This window comes from Channa argus, chromosome 7 (genome assembly GCF_033026475.1).
Source record: "Channa argus isolate prfri chromosome 7, Channa argus male v1.0, whole genome shotgun sequence".
NCBI lineage: Eukaryota > Metazoa > Chordata > Actinopteri > Anabantiformes > Channidae > Channa > Channa argus.
Window position 1 is genome coordinate 18,088,691 of NC_090203.1, and position 23,285 is coordinate 18,111,975.

Sequence of the window (23,285 nt, forward strand, 5' to 3'; positions counted from 1 at the left end):
GAGGTACTGTGCTTCAAATTACACGATCACAACACTTGCAGTCTGTCAGCTGGATCTCGGATGCTTAATACCCAAATGGGACTGTATTCGCCTGACTGAACACAGCCACAAGCATCACATTCTGTCATTAGCATAAATTACAACAGAGCACAGGAGTGAAGGTAGTCCTTTTAAATAGGCTCAGGCATCTTAGTTTTTGTTTCTCAGGATCCAACATGTTGTAGTGAAACAACATGCCATTTAAGTTCTACTCAATTCAAAGACGGCAATTAACATACTTATGTCACTGTGCGCACAATAAATATCACAAGTAGACTGTAATAACTTGCCAAGGTGATATAAAATGCAGTACTTCAAAGGTGAAAATAAACGGACTGTCTATATTCACCTGTTTAGGTGGATGCCTTTGATGCACCGAAGAAGAATAAATGTGCCTGGGTAGTTTTAGTGACATTTGTTTTTATTCCACTCATCCTTAACTAACATTCAGAGAGAAGAACTTCAGCCCTCTTGATATACATTTTTTTAGTTACTGAAAATGTCAAAAGACTCCAAGAATGAATCTGGTGACTGAATGATTCAATAACACACACTTGAGCAGTCAGGCATCTCACTGGTTATTATCATGCTTGCGAAGATAATTCTAAGATGGTCATAATGTACTAAGAGCATTACACGTCCCACTTGTAGCTCCACTCAGATCAACATCCTCATCAACAACATTGTAACTCTGATATGGCTAGAGGTCAATTGCCTTCTCATTTAATCAAAATGTAAATTGGGGGTTTCACAGCTGAACTTATGATGAAATAATTTGTGTTCTTTTCGAACAGGTAGAATGCAATGTCCTTCACATAACTCCATACCCATTTATCGGTATTTAATAAATAATTATACCACAGTTATAATTTTGCCCGACTAGATTATTATTCCCCGTTGTAGATGAACTAAGTGCACAACGGGAACAAAGGTAATTATACAGCCATGGGATATGGTAGAACCATTGTCTCGCACTTCTATATGTCAATCAACAAATGAGTGACAGGAAATGATGATGCCCAATTTTAAATATAAGTCAACATTTCACATACCTCACAATGTTTTAATGGTGCATAAACGTGAAGATCCAAATCTGCTCAATGTGCAATTAACCATGTTTCAGTTGCAGTCTAAACACAAGGAGACTGCTTCTAAAGACCACGATAATTATCACCATTATTATAATTATCATGTATCGAGTACAAAAGGGCCACTCACGTAAGCACTGAGGCAGGTCTCCGGTCCAGGTTCCATTTCCTGTGCAGGTGAGCACAGCAGGGAAAGACAGCTCATAGCCAGGTAGACAGCTGTAGCTTATGCTGGTACCCCACTCCAGGACTGAGCCTTCCAGGAGACCGTTTGGTATAGGTGGAGGTGTAGGACATGTCACCACTGTGGGATAGTGAGGACACAATCATAACAAGTTTAAGCAAGTAAAGTCACATGTACTGTATACGTATCCAAAAACTGTCTGTGTCAAAATAAAAAAAGATTGAAAAATGTTCATTTATTGTTGGTCACATATCAATTTTTGATTCTACAGCGGAGGTCACTGGCATGAAGGATCTCAAACGATCTTTTAGACGACACTGTTGCTTTCATTTATCTTTATTTAACTAAACAACAAATAAAAAGACAGACAATGTTAAAGGGTTGAGATCATTTGTGGGACACTATGAGTGCTCTTTGCATTTCTGCATCACATTTTACACCTGTCATTTGTTCTTTCTTCTAGAGAGGCTCAGCAACTTTTCTTTCTAAAAACACAGCAGGATTGAAGTTGGCTTTTTGTGCAGGTTTAACATGTTTTGTAAAATGTATTATTACACTTCATGCTTCAAATTATATTTAACAGTATCAAAAGGCACAGAAGTGGCACAAGTTCTCTATTATACATAATACGGATTGTGACTGAGTGAAAACTAGTTCTTTAGCCCAAATAAATGGTTTGTGTTTTGATTGTGAATGACTGGGCTTTTCCTGCCGTTTCTGTTTGGAGTATACAGAATTGCTTTTGTGAGAAATGAGGGGACATCTTTTGTCTATGCAAGCTGTAAACTTTCTGCTCAACAAATGTAATAAATGAATGCATCATAAAGCTTGGAGATTGTTCTGACACACTTGGAGATGAACCCATGGGGATGCAGATGGGATATGGGTTTTAGGAATGTGAATAAATTATAGCAGTTGGTTTATACCATTACTATCCTCCCTGAACAGCCATCACTTCCCCAAGACTCTCTTTCTTCAGACATAGCCATGCATGCTGTAACACCAGAACAAAGATCTGCAAACAGAATACAGGCTATATCCAATTTTAACAACTGTCTGGCAACATCAGATATTTAGTTCACAAAGCCAGTTACTCAAAATGTCATGTTTACACACTATCTCTCAAGTTAAGGCTTAGTCTTTTGGCAGTACTAGTCATTTGCACTTAACAGATACATGACAAAAATAAACACATGCAGCCATGTGAAGATGGGCATCTTTGAAAAACAGAGAAACTTACCTGCAGCTACTCTATACTGTAGTTGGCATCATTACATGCACACAGGCTGAACTAAGGCAGATTGAACTAGCTTTTACCTGTGTTCCAGATTTTACCTGGCCATGTACTCGGCTGCCTTCCTCCCACCTGCTGCAATTTGCTTCAAGCCTATTGCTTTTTGTGGTGACCTTTTCTCTCTATGAGCCTTCACACATATCTGGAAATACAGCATGCTAGAAGTCCTCATTCTGATTTTAATGATGACCCAAGACCATAGAAATTGATTTCACTTTTTAGTTCCTGTAGGAGTTTAATGAATGAAGAAACATAATTAAGATCCCACACCTTAAAATCAATGATAGATAACATTCACTCCATGGGAATTAGTGTTTAAACTTTGAAGCCTTTGAAGCAGTTTTAGGCTTCAAATTACAGTTTAATAGTTTTAACATCAATTAGGTAGAAGACGAGCAACTTTGGTGTCACATAAGGTTTATTATCTTATACATAAAGGAAATGTGGAGGAAGCCACAGTGGGATATTCACATTCACTCCAAGGAGAAAACATCTTTTGTTCTTCTTTGGGAGGGGATCTAAAAAGATTTCCATATGGACATTTTGCAGTGGTATACAGTATGTTCGTTTTAACATTATGCTGTATAAAGAAAAATATTTTGGCCATGAAACTGAATAAAAGTTAAAAGCAAAACCATACTGATGTTACAATCTGTTTTGTGTTGTAATGTAATTTTGTTTCTCAGATTCTCAAGGAGAAACAAACACTTCAAATTGTTTCTCTTTGATGTTAATGAATTAGTAAAGAGTGTCTTCAGTTTGGGATTTTCATGTTGTTGCTCTCAAGCCCTAGGAAAAAAAGGCACTTCATTCTGAATTACCTCACTAAAATGCCCAGCTGGATGCTGTAAAGTAGAAAGTTGTTTTGGGTTTGTATGTGTGTCTCCCGTATGTCTGTGTGAGAGTAAGAAAGTGAGAGAGAGAAAAAAAAAAAACAGATGGAGGAAGAAAATGTAAGTACAAGTAGGTAAATTACACTGATTAGAAGAGTAGGTCTACAAATCTCATAAGCACTGCATCAGAAATTTCTTTTAAAAAAGACATGGGTGGCAGGCAGAACTGAATGGGTAACAGAGAGTGTCCCCATTTTCCTAAGCAGCTCTAAGCAGCATTAGTGCCTCTTAGCTGAACACGCCAAACCTGGGATTCAAACTGAATCCTTGCTGGGCGAGGCTTAGCATGTGTCATCAGCAGTGTGTACACACACCACACACAAATGCTGTGGCTAGCACTGACATGCACACATTAAGTGCAAAATTATCCACAGAGACAGCACACATAAAACCTCTTTGTCTCTCTTAGTTTCAAACACTCTCTCTCTCTCTCTCTACCTCTCTGATTCCTTCTCTCTTACTTTATCCCTCCCCCTCTGGAATATTGGCTTATATCCCTGCAGCACTTCATCTAAATCTATGACAAGATGACAGATGCCCCGCATCATGACAATTTCAAACAGCTCACCAAGTCTGAACCACTGCACCTTCAACTTGAACCCAATCACACAAAAGAAAAAGGCAACTGGTCTTATTGGAAAAGTGCATCGTTTTATATTTTACAGAACCATCCCCCCCCTGAAAAAACACACAAACAAACAAACAAAAAAGATATTTCTTACTCATTTTCTAAGACCTCTTGCTGCGTAGGCTGTCAGTGAGAGAGATGATAAAAATGCTGCAATTACCAGCAAGCTGTTCTATTGCTTGTCCTAGATAGTCTTAGACCATGGGAGAGGAAGTGAGCAGAGACCAGGAGATAATAAGTCATGTAACATCTGTATACCTTCTTAATAGCCCATTTAAGTAACAAATATAATATAAGGCAGCCACAAATAGCTTCTATAGAAAGTGACAGCAGTGGAGACAGTGAGAGGAGGCAGGGTGGACCCTGTGGCTAATGCATACAGGTCAGTATGAGTTGACAGCTCTCTGGCACTGGGAGCGGTGGTGAGTGTTGGTGTGAAGATGTCTAAGTATCAGTGTCTATGTGCGCATGAGTGAGACAGTTGTGTAATTGAATGCACCCATGTGACTGTTTGCAGGAATGTTGGATAGTGAAAATGAGTGTGATGGGCTCGAGGGGTTTCTCTGCTCTCCACACCATCCCCATCCAGTGGAGCAGTGTCAGGGTCGAGCGCCTGAGCAGTCAAGGATTAGAGCTCAGAGGACAGGAGTTTCGCACGCTTGTATGCAAACTTGCATACATCTGCTCTTTGCATTTAAACTTCATCGGTTACCAGCTGCGTGACCAACAATTCATCCAGTGGTTTCAACATACCAGGGAACAGTGAGTTAATAATGAAAAGCACATGAAATATTACAACCCTGTGTCAGTTTGGATGTTGTAAACTTCTAGGCAAGGTGATACAGATAGCCTGAGGGGGTAAAAAAGTGTGTGGCTTCCTAAGAGTTGAGCTAAGGAATGGCACTGAGAGCTGGGGCCGTAACAGAGTATATTAGGGAAAAGAGAAAAAAAAAATACACCATTACATAAGAAAATGATGAACAGAGTGTTTCTCCTGGATATGCATAACTTCTACGAATTTGTCGATGTATATTTGATTTTCAATAACTCTCTTTGTCTTTCAATAACTTACCTCCTTCCATATGTTGTTATGCTTGTCTGTGTGCATATCAGGTTCTCACACTGTGTCTCTTTTTTCCCCCTCACATTTCATTTGTCCCATTTCTCAGGAGGCAAATACAATACCAGTCCACTTCGCTGTAATTTAGACAGCAGCCTGGGAACAGTTCCTTAGCAACAATGAGCCACCATTTTCCTTGTGGGCTCTTCTCTTTCTTGGTGTACTAGAACTGTTCACTGCACAAGTTAATCTTCCCTGCAATACTTACTTTTAGGTGTTGACAGCAGACATGCTAATCTTTGCCTCCACTCGAGCGTCATAAATCATAAAGTGATGTATTGCTGATGGGCGTACAACTACTAAGTCCTCTTAGTGGTTTTATAACTTTGATGTTAATCAAACCCATAGAGTGTGTGCCAACTGTAGGGAGAGGAAGCCAATGATTAACTGTTGGAGCACAATTAAAAAGATTCTTGTTATGATGAAGAGGATTTGTTAGCCATCCATCATCAAGTGTCAGAAGAACTTTTAGCTTTGGCTCTGTGCCACAACAGGTGCAAATGTAGAAGCAGGTGTTGGTGAAATCATTTTGTCCTAGACCAAGGGCTCTTAAAATTAGTTATTTCTTGTCTCTTTTTCCCTGAAACCCAGGTGAGCTGTCTCTTATCTAGGGAATTGTTAAAAAATAGCACTACGGTCCATTCGTAATTTATGAAGGATGCATGAGGAAGATTTAAAATTTCTTTAAGCATTTATGTGGTTGTATAATATTGTGCAAGCATTTAGATATATGCACCTGAAATCGGATGTGTGACTTTGTCAGTTTGAACATCTAGTCAGAACACTTCTGTATAGGCACACTAAGGTGAAAAATAAGACATTTTGTGATCACATAAGAAGTTCTTTGAAACCATGTTTGCTAATCTTATTAGATACAGTATCTGGATGTAAGCAAGTATTAATATTGTACGTGACAGTGTGCTAGTGTGGCAAGATTGTTACAACACAGTGTGATGGTTATCCAGGTTGACTGTCTACTGCAGCATGCGCATCATGCAGTGTATGAGAGTGTGTGTGCCTTTGCAGCTGGTACTCACCTTGGCATGCTGGCATAGTGCCACTCCAGGTGCCATTGTTGGTGCAGGTCCTTGTGACAGCATTATCCCCTCCCAACATCACATATCCTGGCTGGCATGAAAACGTCACATTCTGACCCACCGCAATGTCTTCACCAAAGCGAAGGCCATTTGCTGGAATCCCAGGGTCACCGCAGGTTATCACTGTCATCAGTGATGAAACATAAGGCATCAGAAGTCATCCTAAATTGTGTCTAAAACTAAATGAGATATCAACAACAGAGTTCAGATCTAATGATTTCTGACAGCTGTGACGTATCAAAGTTGACAAATCATACAGAAATGTATATTTCTGAGATATTGGTTTGTTTTTGCCAAATTTAGGAACCCAGGAAAATAATAATTAACTGGGAAGCTCCCCTCCCCTCCCCTTTTGTTTGGTGTCTTTTATTCTGGGCTTCCTCTCATGGCAGGATTTCTCCAAAGTTAACAGATGGCTGCATTGGCCTGCTACATTGACAGGTCTTAACCTAGTCCCATCTCTGAAGAAAATGTAAGTTGCCAGCCTCCATTTGATTGCTTTTTCACAGCCCGTTTCATTTTGCAACCTTAATTTGTGCCTACTTATTATAAAATCTTTCCTGACTTGTTCACCTTGATGGAAAAAGCCATTTTGATGCATATGGCTGTTCCCACTACCACCTCCTCCGTTAAATTAATTTGTTTGTTTATTTTCAGTTGCTGCCAAGGAATTCAACACTTGGACATATTTATCTTTGCTGGGTGAGACTGACTTTGTGTCCTGATAGGATACATGTGAGTGCTGCTAATATTGAACACTGAAGAATCCGTGATCTTCACTTTGCCAATAACTTTGCTTGAATTATGATTCTAATCATAACCAATCTAACACTGACTTTTTCACAGTTTCTTTGTATGTACTGTCTGCCATTTATAGAAATACTTTTTGTATGCCGTCAGCCTTATCCGATTCTTTAGATTTGTTGCATTGTGCTAGTCCTTTTCTGGGATAATTTCAGTTTAGCTTGGGTCACTTCATCTAAATCATATAACCTATTTTGCTTCTCACATCTAAAAGGGTGTCAATCGATGCATGGAGATAGTAATATGCCCAAAACAAGAACAACAACCACCTATCCCAGCTGTCATTGGGAAAGTGGTGGATTTTTCATTACATTTTCTTTTCATGCATGCTGAATAGCTTCAACCTTAACCTTAAGCAGGTAGTGGAGTACAAAATAATATCATATTAATAGTAATAATCATGATAATAATATTTCATTTTATAATCAATTTTACAATTTGACAAATTTAGAATTTAGGAGCTCAGCAAAGCTATACCGAGGCACACCAGTTCTTAGACTTGCAAACATAATTATACTGACACTAACTGACATCTATTTACATAACTAGCAAAGTGCATGTTTAAAGTATACCATGTTCATTGTTTGCATATTGACATGCCGAGTTTAGCTGCAGTACAGTATTAACCTTACTCTTAATAGGCATGTTCAGTTAAATGCTTAAACATAAACATAAGTGTAAACATCAATGATAATAGAATTGTAATGTCTGTCATTTAAAAACCAAAATATTGTTGTTTCAATAAAGAAATATAATTCCTGGCAAGCGTAAGACCCAAAAACTTAAAGATTGGATGACTATTTCAGGGTATCCAATAATATAATGGTAAATAGCATGTGACCTAATACACATTTTTAGGTTGGCTGTATTGTATGTTGTATGAGTGTTTGTGTTTGTCTTCAGTAATCCTGACCCCGAGCCATCAAAATTATACTGAAACACACTATTTTGAATTAAGCATGATGCGTTTCTCCAAACAAGAGCCAGAAGCAGCTAGCATGAATAAAAGACAGCTGATAAAAATTTATGGGCCTAACTAAAACCATCTAGTGAGGATGTGGAAAAGTGTCAAGAGAGAAAGACAGACAGAGAGAAACTGTGTGTGTCCATAAATGTAAATGTTTACATTTGCCTGTGTATTACCAGCACTGAAAAATCCAGTTGGTCAGCACAATGCAGAAAAACTGCAGGCCATGGACTTCAACAGCTTAACAGTGTGGTGTTCACTTTCAGTCTCAGATGAGTTTGCATTCAAAAACCTACTTCCAGCAATGCATATGTACTGTAAATGCAGTTACATCTGTATAGCTGGGTAATTGTAGACATGTTAGTGACATGTGACTCTGCAACATGAAGAATTGCATACTTTGTATGTACAAGCATTGAAGTAAAACAGGCCAACCAGAAGTGGGGAACTGTAGACTTCAGATTTATTGCAATTTATTCAGGATTCAGCCATTTTGGATGTGAGGACTCATTTTTGAATAAAGGCACTGCTTTGCTCATTTAAAATATGTTTAACAATCATATTACAGCACAAATCTGACCGTAACCTTGTTAGTTCTAAATGTACTAATAAGCATTTTGGTCTGATGTCTTCATCTAATCATACTATTCCCTTAACCCGCATCCACAAGAAGAATCTAACACAACTGTGTTTGTGTTTAAATGAGTGAAGAGAGAAAGGGAACGAAGGAGAGGGGACATGAATACTAAATTCAGTAGATACAAATCAACAGTATCACGGCATGTTACAAAGCAAATAGTCTCCCTGAATAATCAGCCTTTACTGTTTATTTCAGTGATTTATGGCTTTACTTTACACTTCAATGAGCAAGTCTTTTTTCTAATGCACTTCAGCTAATTTGCTAATCCCTTAACATGCTCTATAAATTTCATTTATCAACCATCAAGAGTGTCAAAAAAAAGTAAAAAAAATAAGCCAAACTTTTCTGTCGCCTCTTGAGAATGTTCTGTGACTTTGAACTGGTAACCTACATGATCGATTACCCATGAACCGTGAAAATGATTGCCTCCTTAATGAAGGCACACTGAGCCAATTTTGGCATCTTAAGTGGTGATGTCCCTGAACTGACCACTAAACTTTAATATGGAGTGATAGCGTACTGGATGATAACAGTAAGTCTGGTGATGAGCAAGCTTCAAAATGGGGTAAAATAAGCAAGAAAAGCTATTCTGCTTTCTGGATGTTTGATCATTATCATTCAATCCAAAGGTTCAATTTTTCTCTCCTTCTCCATCCCTGTGTATTTCTCCCCAGAGACTCATTTCAGTTGAAAATTGAAAATTATGCCCATACCATTTATCTTTTCTTGCAATTCAATAACAAGCAAAAAGAAAAAGAAAGAGAGAATATGGGGATTTTCAGAGAGAAGAACAATGTGTAATTTTGTTTGATAGTCATCCTGGTGTAAATTGAATATAGATTGGCATACTTCTTAATTACTGTAAGGCTCATTTGCTGAGATCCACAAAACAAAAAACCGCCTGACAGTTTTGATGCTTCAGAGAGAGAAGTTCAAAGAGATTTATACTCTATTTAAAATTTTACTCCCTATTTTAGCACCCTTGTGAATCATACAGAGAGATACCGATTTTTCTTCTGGCAGAAATAGGTAGCCACATCACCTTCAGTCCTGTCCTAAATGTGTGGTTCTGCATAACTCACATACTTTATTTGTACAGCATCATACAGAATAGAACAACAATGCCTGCTTCACTTATTGATGCGTAATTGGTCACCAGCAGGCCACTACTAAGAAGGCACCAGATTTATTCTGGGTGCACCTATGGCACACGCAGGAACCCCCAAGCATATTTGTCCTATCTTTGAAATACATTTTCTTTGAATTTTGGCACTATTGTGTTGCCCTATTGGCCACTGGCTGCATCTCACTGGTCAGATACAGATCATTTCATAATTTTGTTTGGCGGTGACTACACAAAGAATTGTTCTTCTTTTCATTTTATAACATGAGCACTGTGCAGCAGAGTGGTCTTTCAAGTGTATCCCACAAGACTAAGAGACACAACTTGAATTTCCTTTCATGTTTCTCTGCATATAAAACTCACTTGTGCAGTTTGGAGCTGTGCCAGACCACGTTCCATTTGCCAGACACTGGCGTGTGGGTGAGCCTGTTAGGAAATAACCCTCCATACAAGAATACACAATGGAGTGGGAGAAGGTTGTGCCATCCATACGGGAAATACGGCCATGAGCAGGGGTGCCTGGATTCCCACACTGCACCGCTGAAATAGAGGGGAGAAAAAGAGCTGAAGGTCAGGGGAGTAATAGTAATGGAGATTCTATTTTCCATGTCAGTGAATCACAGTCTAAATGATGGAAGCGCCTAAGGTGGCTGCAAGATGGCATCTGGAGGTCTAAAGGTGATTAATGTGTTGTGAAAAATGTACAGTAACAATATCGAGAACAATAATATGGCATAAAATATTATTGTAATACAACACTTAATATACCATTACCCGTTATGTATGTGTGCTTCCCACTGAGGGCTGAGATAAAGTCATACTTTTCTTTGAAAAAAAAAAATTGACAAATAGTAAAGATCCACTAATCTATACAGCACCACCAATTTATTAAGAGAATCTAATGAGCAGAGCGGTTGCAGTGATACACAACCCCCCCATCACACTACTGATGAGTCATCATGAAATTATGCTCAGTTTGTGCATTGTCAAGTCCCATAGTGCATCCATGATAATGACATTTAGTGTCGTCTTAAGAAAAAAGGAGGATTTTCCAAGTAATGTGAAATTTTGCAGCTGTGCGGACTAATGACTCAGGGCTCGGTTTTAGAGAAACTTTTTTTTTATTTTACTATATAAAGAATAGATCTCTTGACAATTTAAAGCAGACTTCAACTCAGACAGGATTTCATACATAGCTTTACTTCAGATATCCCAAAATATCGCTTCTGTAGAGGGCTGAAGGGTGGGACCTTTTACTCTGAGATACTGTATACTTTACTTCACTTCCAGATTATGCCAAATGCCAAAACATATCCCTATAGAGCCAAAAGGACAGAAGCTGTTTCATTTTTCTTCTGCTCCAAATTATGTCTAATTATAAACTGTTTTGCCATTACAATCATCTAATTGCCTGGAAAATATGAAATACTTATTCTTGTAAGAGACAGGCTTGTTGTAGGTGCAGTGTTGATTTCTTAATTACCACACATGTATATACACACACACACACAAGCTCAATGAGGTGCAAACAATCAGGCACATGCCCACACACACCAGGTGCCGACTTGCTGACATTCCTGTGCCATAAATATAGTAGCCTGTTTGGGTTCCTGTCTTAATAACTCAATATAGACATGGTGACAGGCACAAAACCGACCATGATGATATTGTGAGATGGATATTAAGCTGAATATCCACTGTGGCTGTTTTCTAGACTTTGTAAAAGGTTGTGGATAATGGATGGATGGACTTTAACGGTAGACAGGGCTTTAGATCACAGCCAGCACTGAAACCCACTCAAGCTCCAGTGAGTTTTTGGTGCCTTCCCTCCTGAGGTGGAGAGATGGCTTAAACAATATTTAAATCAAGGGTAGGGAGATGGAGACCAAAAAAGGTAGGAAGGAGAGATATAGGGCAAAGTAAAATGAGGAAGAGGGACAATGAGACAGACGGACATGGATGGAAAAATAGACAAGTCAGACAACATGATTAAGACAGAGAAATCAGAAGAGATGTGAGAAAAAGGCTGACTTTAGGGAAGGTGAAGCATAAATGGATAAAGAGAGAAAAGAAAATCAAGGGGGTGGGGCAAAACAAAAAATAAAAGGCCAATACACAGCATAGTGCGGCGGGGGGGCTAGGGGGGCTGCATTGCCCTATCATATTAAAAATGCCTGGCACTGTGCCAAGCTGGCAGACAGTACATAGAGAAGAGCAGAACCAGTCAAACATTTGCCTCAATATCCGGTTGACCCCTAGGGGTAATTTATGCAAGAAGTGGAGCTGGTGTTCTGTGAACTAATATCTTCAAAATCCACACTGATTCATTTATCACGATCCAAAAGGAACTTGGCTTTAGGTGTCTGGAATTAATGAATTTTTTGGTTGCAATCTGGCAGCTAGTCACACCATCATGTGCTGGCAGAAAATACCATATTACAGCAGAGAGCTAGTTAACCATCTGGTGCAGTACTGTTTCTGTGAGAATGTGCGATCATTTGTGTGTGCACACCAGAGCCTGTCTATACACTGTATGCACATTCATGCTTGCATGGAGCCAATATGTTGTATACACTGTTTTTGTGTGCAATCCGGGGCTGGCTATGGTTTGGCATTTATTTTTTTAATTTATTTTTATACCAAGGCTGATGCAAGTTTAAGTATTATACCAAGTATTTCCATTTAAACATTTGAGTATAAACAAAAGAGACAACATAATATAAGCTTATCAAATTAAGTATTTAATGTCTTAAGGGACAAACAGCAACTTGGAATCAGCCATGAGAGAGAATAATGATCAAAACTAGAAATTAGCAGAGCTTAAGATACTGTATCCTGATATTAGGTCCCAATTGCAAGTTAATCATAATTTACTGGATCCCTTACTGTAATCAAAGTTAAGCAAATGCCCATGTCTTTCAAACTGCACGCCTCCAACTTAACAAAATAGCAAAAAGTTGTAGCCCAAGCTGAAATTGCTCTGATGACATCTTCAGCTTATTAATTTATTTATTTTTTTAACTTTATGCATAACTTGTGGTGGAAAGCACATTTACCCAACAAAGGTACAAAAAGCTACATTATTTTCAAAGGAGATTTAAATAAGGATTAGGTGATGAATTAATTAGTAAACATTACTTAGAATATGATTGAGGCTTAAATTTCAGCTTTTGATGCTAGTCTAGAGTACCATGCATTTCATTATGCATATTCCATGCTTTGGTGTGTGTGCACACATTCTGTTTCATTCACATCTCTGAGACATGTCAAAGATTGCCCTTACGTTTGCAGAATGGTTGTCTGCCCGACCACGTCCCATTGGGAAAGCAGATCCTCTCTGCTGAGCCATATAGTGTATGTCCAACTGCGCAGGTAAAGCGCACCTTGCTGCGCACTTTGAAGTTCCCTGCCTCCCTGCTGGCATGGGAAGGCGTACCAGGATCCCCACAGGTGCCGGCTGAGTCACCTGCAATGGGAGATAACCAGGCAAGGTCATCAAAGAAAACAAGTAAAGATGCCATGCACTTGTGTGTACACAGATGGCTCCTTTTAAGTTGGTATGGTAGTAAATTACAGCACAGTGTTCCTGTCAAGCAAAAGGACAATACCAAGAGGGACTAGACTAAAACTGTACATCTTTTGAGTCCTCTGGGAAGCAGATATAAAACACACAATGCACCAATGAACAGTTGTCACCATGCCAATAACGTGGAGCAACAATACTTTTCACTGCTTTGACACCAGGAGTTTTCTGTCCATAAAAGCAGGACCAGTATTAAAAACCAACCAGCTGTGGTTATGAGAAATGATGACTACAGTTTGACCTCTGAAGCAAAATGCATTTTCATTCTACTGAATTATCTGTCATGTCTTTTGTTTTATAGTAGAACAAGCAATGCTTTTCGTGTCTTGCACCACCCGCTTTGCATCCCCATCTAGACATGTAAAAGGATCTTCTTATGCCCCCATTTGGTTGGTATAGGCTTGGTGGGAAAAAAAAAGGCACTCGATCTCTGGTAAAGGTCATTTTCAAACTGGTAAATTGTTTGCTTTGGTACAATTACATATGACAGTTTGTAAACTTTGTCTGTTTCTCTCCTTGGTTCAGTTTCTTTTCACACATAGAAAACAATATAAATCTATGTTGACACCAGGGATTTACTTCCCCCAAACATTTCAAAAAACACTTGGCAATGGGAAAATATCACATTATACTCAATATAAAGTTCTCTGTTTTAGTTGCCATGTTCAATCTAGAAATTTACACAAAACGAATACGATGCAATAATGATAATTGCAGTAATTATCTGGGCTTATACTATACTTATCTATAAGAACAAAATAAAACCCTTCTAGCAGACGCTAAATACACTTAAAATAAACATAAAATGCAACACCTCCTCAAAATTTGTAAAGAAAACAAGTTCTCAACTAGCCGGATTATGTTCTCACCACAAAGAAACAGACGCAGGCCATGCCAAGTAAAGGGTCCTGGTATGGTTGTTTTGGTTTGCACAAAAGTGTGATTGCTGTGTTCAGACTTATGCAAATGATCTGCACATACGGGGAAAATAAGTTTGAATCAACTGGACAAAATCATGGTTTGAAAATGCCCTAGGTCATAGGAATTGAGAAATGACATGACGTATGGAGTAAAGCTGGTGATATCACTACTGAGCATTTATGTTATGGTGAACAGCAAGCCAAACTGCATGTTGTGTGAGTCAGGATGGAGTCTAGTGGGTGGGGGGTTAGATTTGTATTCACTGGGGAAATCCTTAGAACAAGGAGGAAAGAAAGCACACAACACAGATAGCAACAACTACCACTTTCACTGCTTTTGTTCTCTTACAGAAATGAAACCAGTGAAGGGGAGAAAAGAGAAAACTGGCTTCACAAAACAGTGTTGCGGAGAGAGAGAGACACTGTAGCTAGAAACAGAAGGCAGATGGACAGACCGACAGAAAGAAATCTATATTACCTAATCTGGTGTTGTGCTTGTCTGTACAGTTCAGTACATATTGTCTCCCTGTGGAGGATCTGTGCTTTATTGGTTTTGAGATCCTGTTCCTTAAGCTGTGCACACACCCTGTGCATCATTCCCTGCACGTTGGGTGCTGCTCTCTGTCTACAGAGCAGCAAGCAGCGGCATTAATCCTGGACTTGTCCTACTGCACAAACACCAGGCACCAATATCTTCTACTCAAATCCAACTGCTTACATGTGCACAAACTAGATTTGTCAGGTCAGGAACAGCTGGAAATACTGTATGTTTCCATGTGGCTGTGGTCAACAATGGGTGTGTGCACATTCCATTGCCCATCTTTTTACTGCATATGCTTCTGTAAGAGTGCACACGGTGCACATCAGTACTTATGGGTCTTCCTGGTTGTCTGTGCACATACGTGCATACACCCGTTAAGTGTGCAATACTCATTTTTGCATGGGTACAGTATGTGCATGTCCACTTATGTGTGAATGTCTCACAGCAGCTGCCGGTACTTCATTAGTCTCCTTTGGTTAGGTGAGGCCACATGGCTCGGCATGCACTGCGACAGCTATAATCTTGCTAATTGAGATGGTGTTGGGTTTGGTTTGAATCAGAGCTGATGTCTGTTCACCGGAAATAATAAGGCCTCCACATCAACCACGCAACAGACAAGTACAAAAGGGGAACGGTTTGGCAAGCAGGTTTAAGCCCAATCTTACTAATTAACAAGAGAGGAATGATTAGAAGAAACATAGATTCAGAGGCATTTATTGCCTAAATTATATTCTAGCAATTGGTCGGGAACGCTGAAAATTATAGCCTATACAGTGAGAAGGATACAGTCTCAAAACCCACTAAATAAGAAAAATTCTTACAATAAAATAAATATGCATTACCAATTTCCAGACAGCTTGTTTATCTTGTTAACAGTGTGGACTTATTTCATAATGTCAGAAGTTTCTGCTAATGTACATGTTAAAATTACATGATAACTTGCATGAATTTGCATTTAAATCTCTCCAATCATTTGCTATATCACATCTCAAGCTCCTGTAAGCAACAACTGAGTTCCAGCTGTGTTATGATTCTAATTTCTGCTACAGCTGTAACAGATGTTTATTGCTGTGGGTGTGAATTCATCAAGCCTCATGGTGATGAACAACTGATCTACAAAGGTTTCTTCTTTCCATTATAAGTTGCAGATTTCATACTCAATTAGAACCACTGATGCAGTATAATGCTTTGCGACAATGTGGGAACAACACACTTAGACTCTAATTACCGTCATCTGTAACCTGCGTAAATATCAATACTATCAGAGTTATAAATGTTTCCATTTCCTAAAAACCTATTTTTCCACCATCTTTGTGTGTTTCATTATTTATATTTGTCAATATTCTGCAATTCTAATTTATATGGTTGCAAAGCAAAAGTGCCCCTAAATTAATTTTAGTGTTTGTTTGTTTATTTATTTAGTTTTTATTTAACAATATATTTTTCAAGTAGCATCTGTCACTGGTGCTAAGTAAATAAAATGAATTAAACTGGTATTATTAAATCTATATATATGTAATCAAAATTCCCCTTAGCACATCCTTCTTTAGCTTGGTAGGCACGTTGTGATTCGATAGGCTTCGATGACCCAGCACTCATATGCTGCTGCACAAATTCTTCTTCTAATCTCTGAACAGAAATTGCACTTTGACAATACAAATACTTGAAATTATTAATGTTAGGTTTTACCTAACTTAATATTCAAGTGAAGAGTTGATGGTTTGGACAAGTTCAATTAAATGCACTCAATCTAGTTTGGCATTATCTGATATTTAATACCAAGCATTAACCTTTGGGTTTCTCCCAAAAAATAAATAAAAAAAACAGATACAGTAGAACTCTGTGATACACAGCTCATAGGAAGTGATTAACTTTAATACACTATTGCAGTCATCACTTTCCAAAGAGGTTAAGTCATCATATCAGTGGGGAGCTGATCAGGTCATCTCAATAAATAACTACTTTTAAGAACCAGGCAAATTGCACATTGTACGTAATTAAGAATTTATGCTTTATTAGATTGTATATCCATAGAAACTAAGGAATTTGAGCTCCCTTCCTATACTTGGAGTCTAACTTCTCCACTTACTACTTTCCAACTGTCTGGGTAAATAAAAAATATTGAAGGTGAGTAGAGTTCACACTCCCATAAAGAAAAAAAAAACCCTGAAAAAACACTGTCATACAAGTCTGCTTACAAACATTACTGCTGGGTCAGTGAGTTGAACCAACCAAGTGAACATTCAGTAAAGAGAATCCACTTAAATGGTCAGGAACGCTTAAGTGTGATGGGAGGGAAGTGCACAGAAGGGATTAAGGGGAATAGTTTGTACTTCTGCAGACATACAGTACACTTTAAGATACGCTTTTTTCCAGGTTTTCGGGCATAATCAAATTGAAAATTTGCAGCTAAATGTAAGGAAGTAAGCACACAAACATTGAGACCGTCCTTTTGTATATATGAGTATGTTAGTAACATCTCCAAAAAATAATAAAGAGATACATCTTACAGATAGGCGGCAGCTAGTGGCAGCAGTGAAAATGACATGATGGCGTAATATTTAAAGTCTTCAAGGTTTGTAAAGAGGCAGGTTGGGGTGGTGGATGGTTCACAAAACACAAGGACGGACTGATTTTAAGGCTGACTTTTTTATTAACTAAGATCTGTACTTAGTGCCTAACCCCAACCTACAACTAATGCTTTTGTGCCTCCCTAACCAAACTGTGTGTGAGAACTGGTGATATTTGCCCCTTTGTAAGGAAAGAATGGAAGGCACCATGTAGTCAAAGTCTGCAGTTTCAACGGATGTCTGCCTCCCTATGTGGCAGCACTATTTCAACAAATGTTTAACTGAAATTGATCTGTATGAAAGGGAAGGTGGGCTGCACGGGGGTGGAGTGGTCAACACTGCAGCCTCACAGCATGAAGGTCCCCATTTTAAATTTACCTGCCGGCTGCAGCCCTTCCATGTGTAGTTTGCATGATCTCCCTTTGCTTGCAGGGTTTTCCTCCCATAGTCCAAAGACATGCAGGTTAGGTTAATTGAAGACTCTAAATTGCCCATATGTGGGAGTGGGGAGGGTTGTCTGTCTGTACAGGGTGTCCCCATACGCTCAGCCTATGACAGCTGGGATAAGCCCCAGCCCCCCATGACCCTTAAACAGGATAAGCAGTTACAGATTATAGGTGAATGGATGGACGGGTGGAGCAACTTATAACTTAACTTAGCAACTTATTTTTTTTTAACACATTCTTTGGCTCGAGACATTTAAACTCCTATTGTCACATTGTTCTGGGCAATTGTTCAAATGATTGAGCATTGGCACGTTTAAGTGTTTGGCTAAGTCTGGCTAAGTGCCGATATGTCAGACAAACCACAGGAATTCCTATTCTAAAAAGGAAAAGCTGAAAATGCTTTGAATAGAATAACAGTTTATAATAATGGTCACATCTTTTGGCATGTAGGCACCACAAATAAAAATCCTGTAAGGGCTCCACTGAGCTCTGGTTTTGGGGAAGTAAATGGACTCAGATGGCTGAGAACTAACTTCATCCAGGCACTAAGCGCATATGCCATCAATGCTATGTCTCCCAGGTAATACACTGTGCCGCTGTGTTCACGTTGTGCATATGTTCTGAAAATTCTGCTGCCATTCCCACTTACCTGCAGTGTTATCTAGTCAAGCAGACAGTTTTACTTGAATTTGTCCTGTTTTTGAGGCATTCGTTTTATTATTTCTTGGACTTGGACATAATGGAGTTGAATGAATTATTGCTTATTGTGTTGTGTTGTTCCAAAACATTGAGAAATGAGAATTAAACAATTCAACAGCAAGTTGTCTCTCTAGAAACTGTGTCCTTAGTCGCTTAGTCTGTAAATGCACAGACATTGCTGGGAAGTTTTGTGGTGACAGCTTTTATTGGAGCTACTTACTATCAACAGAACAGCTCCTTAGAAAACTGTTGACCTTGTGTTCTGTGGAATATGTGGAGGACTAATGAATTTTGTAAAAGTAATTGTTTAATGCCCTGAACACCACAAATGTAATTCCATTAAACTCTATTGGGGTGATTTTCCAGGCAGTTATCTCACAGCTTGGATGAATAAAACTAAAATGACCCATTTAAAAAATTATATTAGCTAGATAGAAGTATGTAGGGAAATGAGTTTTCTTTATGTTTTCTAGTGATATCCATGTCAAAGAGTAATAGACAGTCACATTTCACTGTGAAGGGTTGTTGTGTGTGCATTAGTGTGTTTTCGTACCTGAGCAGTGGGGCAGTGGACCACTCCAGTGACCGTTCAGTTGACAGGTGAGTGATGAGTCTCCTATGAGCTGGCGATCTCCAGAGCAAGAATAGCGAACCGTGGAGCCAAAGGTAAACTTCTCCCCACTCATCACTGCATGAGGAGGCGTGCCTGGGTGGCCGCAGTCCACCTCTACATGACAGAGAGTGAGGACAGGAAATGAGATTATCAGTGGATGAGTGGATCGGCGTGCACAACACACTCGAACACAACTCACACTGCTCACGCTGTTTTCCCTAACCAGAGAAAGGGCTTTATAGAGAAACCTGTTTTATTATTAATCCTTCAATGAAAGATTCACTGAATCCTTTCATACTTAGCTCAGATGGTTAAGGCACATATAATGCATCGATGTGACATTGCTAGGCATGAAAGAAGCCTCGTCAAAACAGGCAGCCACTACAGTCACATGCTGCACTATACAGCTGTGAACTTTTAATGTTTAAATATTCCAGAGAAGATAAAGATAAAGCGCTGCTATTTATTAATTATTAGTGTCCTTTAAAGCTTCGATATTACACCATTTTTTCTTGAAATGAATTTGATGTATTAGACTTCAATTAAATCTGACTTATTTACTGCATTATTTGGATCATTTTCGTTGCTATTTTATGACTATCAGCACTTAAATCTAATTTGGTACACCACTCTCTCTCTCTCCTACTTAATTATTCTAACAACCTTTACATATGTTTGTGGGAATTGCTATTTAAATGGCGTAGACTCTTATTGCAAAGTTTCTGTAATTTCAAAAAGCTTGTTTCTCTACATATGGAAAGAGATGCCTGGAGCCATGAATAATAATTTGAGACAACACTCTTGCATATCACTATTTCAGTTCTATTTAATAAAATACATGTTGGGTCATCTCTCTGCGATGAAATTAAGTGCTATCTGAGCCTCTATGTAAAATATGAAGGTTTACTTTAGAAAGTTTCTCTAGGAAAAGATTATTACTGTTGGCGACCTCATGCAGAAACAGAATGTACAATAAGCCAGGTGTTTGAGAGCAACTTTGCAACCTCAGATAACCCCTACAGTTCATGGATCGTTGTTGTTTTAATTTGAGTGCTTGCATTTGAAGCAACATTAGCCATAGCCTGAACAACTGGTCCTATGACAGTTTTTTTCTATTTCTCAATTAGGCACAGTGAAACATAACCATAAGCCACTGTGGGGCATCCAACATTACACAGATGCTCCCAATCACAGCTTTTTGCAAAATTTACCACTGAATCTCTAGAAGCAAATACAGTTTAAACAAGGTTATGAACAGTCAACTTTTTCCTAATTTACTTTCTTTCAGGGGGCATTAATTTATTTATTTTTTTATAAAGAATGCATTAATTACAAGGAAATGTAAATTGACTAAAGCACTGAATGGTGGACAAATGGCATGAATTGAACATTTATGAATTCCCAAATAAGTGATAGCTAATGTAACAAGAAAGCAGCGACTGTACCAATGCATTCTGGCAGAGGTTTGTCCCAGTGGCCTCCTGGCTGACAGCTGAGCACTGACGAGCCGAACAGGTAATATCCAGGGTTGCAGTCATAGAAGACCACGCTGCCGAATGTGAAGTTACCATGCTCAATCTTACTTTCCCGGATAGAGTTGGCAGGGATACCTGGATCTGTGCAGTTTACCACTATATGATAAAGAAAAGAAAACAAGTTACAGTTGTACCATCATGAATTATTCAAGTTTAATCATAACTAGAGAATAAATGTGGCAGACTACCAACATAATTTTTATTGTTGCAAAAGTACTTTAGAGGGGACAGATATATTCAATACCATTTCATGTAAGTTACTTTTGAAATTACATACACACATAATTACTTAAATGTTGAAACCAGACCTTTTCTTTCCCTTCCCCCACGTTTCAAGGCGTAAGACCAGCAGTCTTATGTTTATTTATGTATTCAGTATCTTCATTATAAGCCATCCTGTGATACTGTGATAATTGCTACCTCATCAGGTTCTGGCAACTTTTCATACACATGAATTTATTGTGGTTTTCTGTCATTACCTTACATTAATAATTCATTTAGATAAAGTAATGTTTACTTAAGCCAAACGAAACATTCATTTCTTGGCAGCATTTCCAAATCCATTATATGAATATGTTAATGATAACGTTGCTATGGCGCTAAGATTGTGAACATCATGCAAATGGAAATCGTGCATTGAAGTACAAAGCACAGTGATTCTTAATTAAACTACAAAAATCATACATATTGTTACTACTTTATTAAGGGTTTCTCACACAATTTTGTATTTTTATGTAATGAATTTCTAGAATTACCTTTTCTTAAATTATATATACACTAGTCATGCATATTGTATGTACAAAGGAAACGGTATCTGGTCATGCTGTCAAAAACAATTTCACTTCAACTGGAGCTAAAAACAAAAAAACCCAACAATGTGTATTACTCAGGTGGCAATGGGCCTGCTTAACGGCACTTAATGTTGCCGGTAATCTGACTTCTTTCCTTAAAAGCTTTGAAGTCTTTTTTTTCTTTGGTCGAAGCTTCATTTGCATAAATTAGATCTGTCATCATGTTCACTTGCAAGTTAATAATAGAACTGTTCATATGACCTGATCACTGTCATTTCCTGTTTATTCTACAAACAGTGCAAGTCAGGCCAGTCTATATTTAAGCATTGTCAATAATAATCACAGCTAATGCTTCCTACTGCAAACAAAAGACACATCTATTGTCACAAATTCACAAGCATTTATTTTGAAAGGCAGCTGAATTTCTCCAAAACCACACGGCTGACAAGGTGTTTTAGACAGCTGAAGGTAAATAAGGGTGAAATTAAGTTCAGAGTAACATCAAATTAAATCAATAATGCAAATGTGCGACAACGCTGGCTTAATGTGAGAAAATTTTAATGGGAATGAACAGAGATATTCTGACAAAAGGAAGCCATGACAGTTTTATATGGTTTCACTCTTTTGATCTTTTACCAGGTCTGTCTCCACGGTGCTATTCACAGTAATGAAAACTGTGTCTCTTCACATCTGACTGCCAACAAAACTCATGCCAAGAGGAGAGATATTTTTAAATGGGCAAAGTCTGGCAAATCTAGCTTTGGCTGACTAGATTCAGAGTTAGCAGACCAATTAAAGCCACACTGGATAACACTCAAATTGCATTTGCTTAATACAATGTCTAAATCATTATTATTTTTTAAATCTGTTACCATGTTTTATTGAATTTTTGAGCCGTTTCAAATATCTGTCTTAGACTAAACATCTTTAGAGGCAAATAGGATTTTTTTTTCAAGCATTAGTTAACATACAGAGCTATGACACTGCATACTGCATCTAGTTGATTCCATTTTTGTGGGGGGCGGGAATACAAATGTAAATAGCAGACAATGTTATCCAAAATACTGTCAAAGTTTCTGAATTATTTTTGCAAAACAAACATTTCTCTGGTTAGGTCACATACAAACATGTCTGGATTTCAGCATTGTAAACTACTACTAATGAGCCAAATCTGGGCAAACTAAAACTGAACAGAACTAAACCACAGCCACCATCTGACACTTTCAATAACTTGTTTTCTGCTGAATGTACTCTGAGCTTTCTTTCCTTCAAAGTAATCTCTCCCTGCAGCAAGCCTCTTGGTAAAAACTGGCAGTCAAATCGTAGAACCAATTCCCCATTTACTCTTCCCTTTCCATCCATTGTGCTGCAAGATCGTTACTGCTGTTTCCTTGCTTTTGCTCTGAGGCCAGGGCTCCAGATGTTGCTGTCTAATGTTTTAGTAGAACAGACTTTTCTCATTCAAATCAGTAGATCTGTGAGCACTACCTCTATCCATTCTACTTCTGTGTCAGTGCATGCTGGCAGTCACTGGCTGCTGATTTCTGAATGATCATGATACATCTGCCGGCTCCTGAATTCTTGTGGTCAACCTCACATCAGATTCCTGAACCATCACGAAGCACCTGCAAATGCTATTTCATTCTGTTCCAACACGTTGGCTGGATCCTGCCTCCGCTTGCTGGCACTAATCTTCTTCACTGATGACTG

The 23,285-nt window shown here is 38.5% G+C and overlaps 1 protein-coding gene across 5 annotated transcripts in view; it reads right to left on the minus strand.

Moving 5' to 3' along the window:
* The window catches only part of LOC137130705 (CUB and sushi domain-containing protein 3-like), a 194,197-nt gene that overhangs the window by 19,185 nt on the left and 151,727 nt on the right, over positions 1-23,285 (minus strand). For 4 of the 5 annotated variants that reach the window (XM_067511194.1, XM_067511192.1, XM_067511193.1 and 1 more), the window contains 6 exons: positions 20,695-20,880; positions 19,190-19,363; positions 13,161-13,343; positions 10,241-10,417; positions 6,284-6,466; positions 1,258-1,431 (listed from right to left, as the gene is read on the minus strand). In XM_067511194.1, the coding sequence (XP_067367295.1) occupies positions 1,258-1,431; positions 6,284-6,466; positions 10,241-10,417; positions 13,161-13,343; positions 19,190-19,363; positions 20,695-20,880 (1,077 nt within the window). Of the gene's footprint in view, positions 1-1,257; positions 1,432-3,426; positions 3,500-6,283; positions 6,467-10,240; positions 10,418-13,160; positions 13,344-19,189; positions 19,364-20,694; positions 20,881-23,285 lie in introns of all 5 variants that reach the window. The other variant, XR_010914879.1, reaches the window with a different exon arrangement.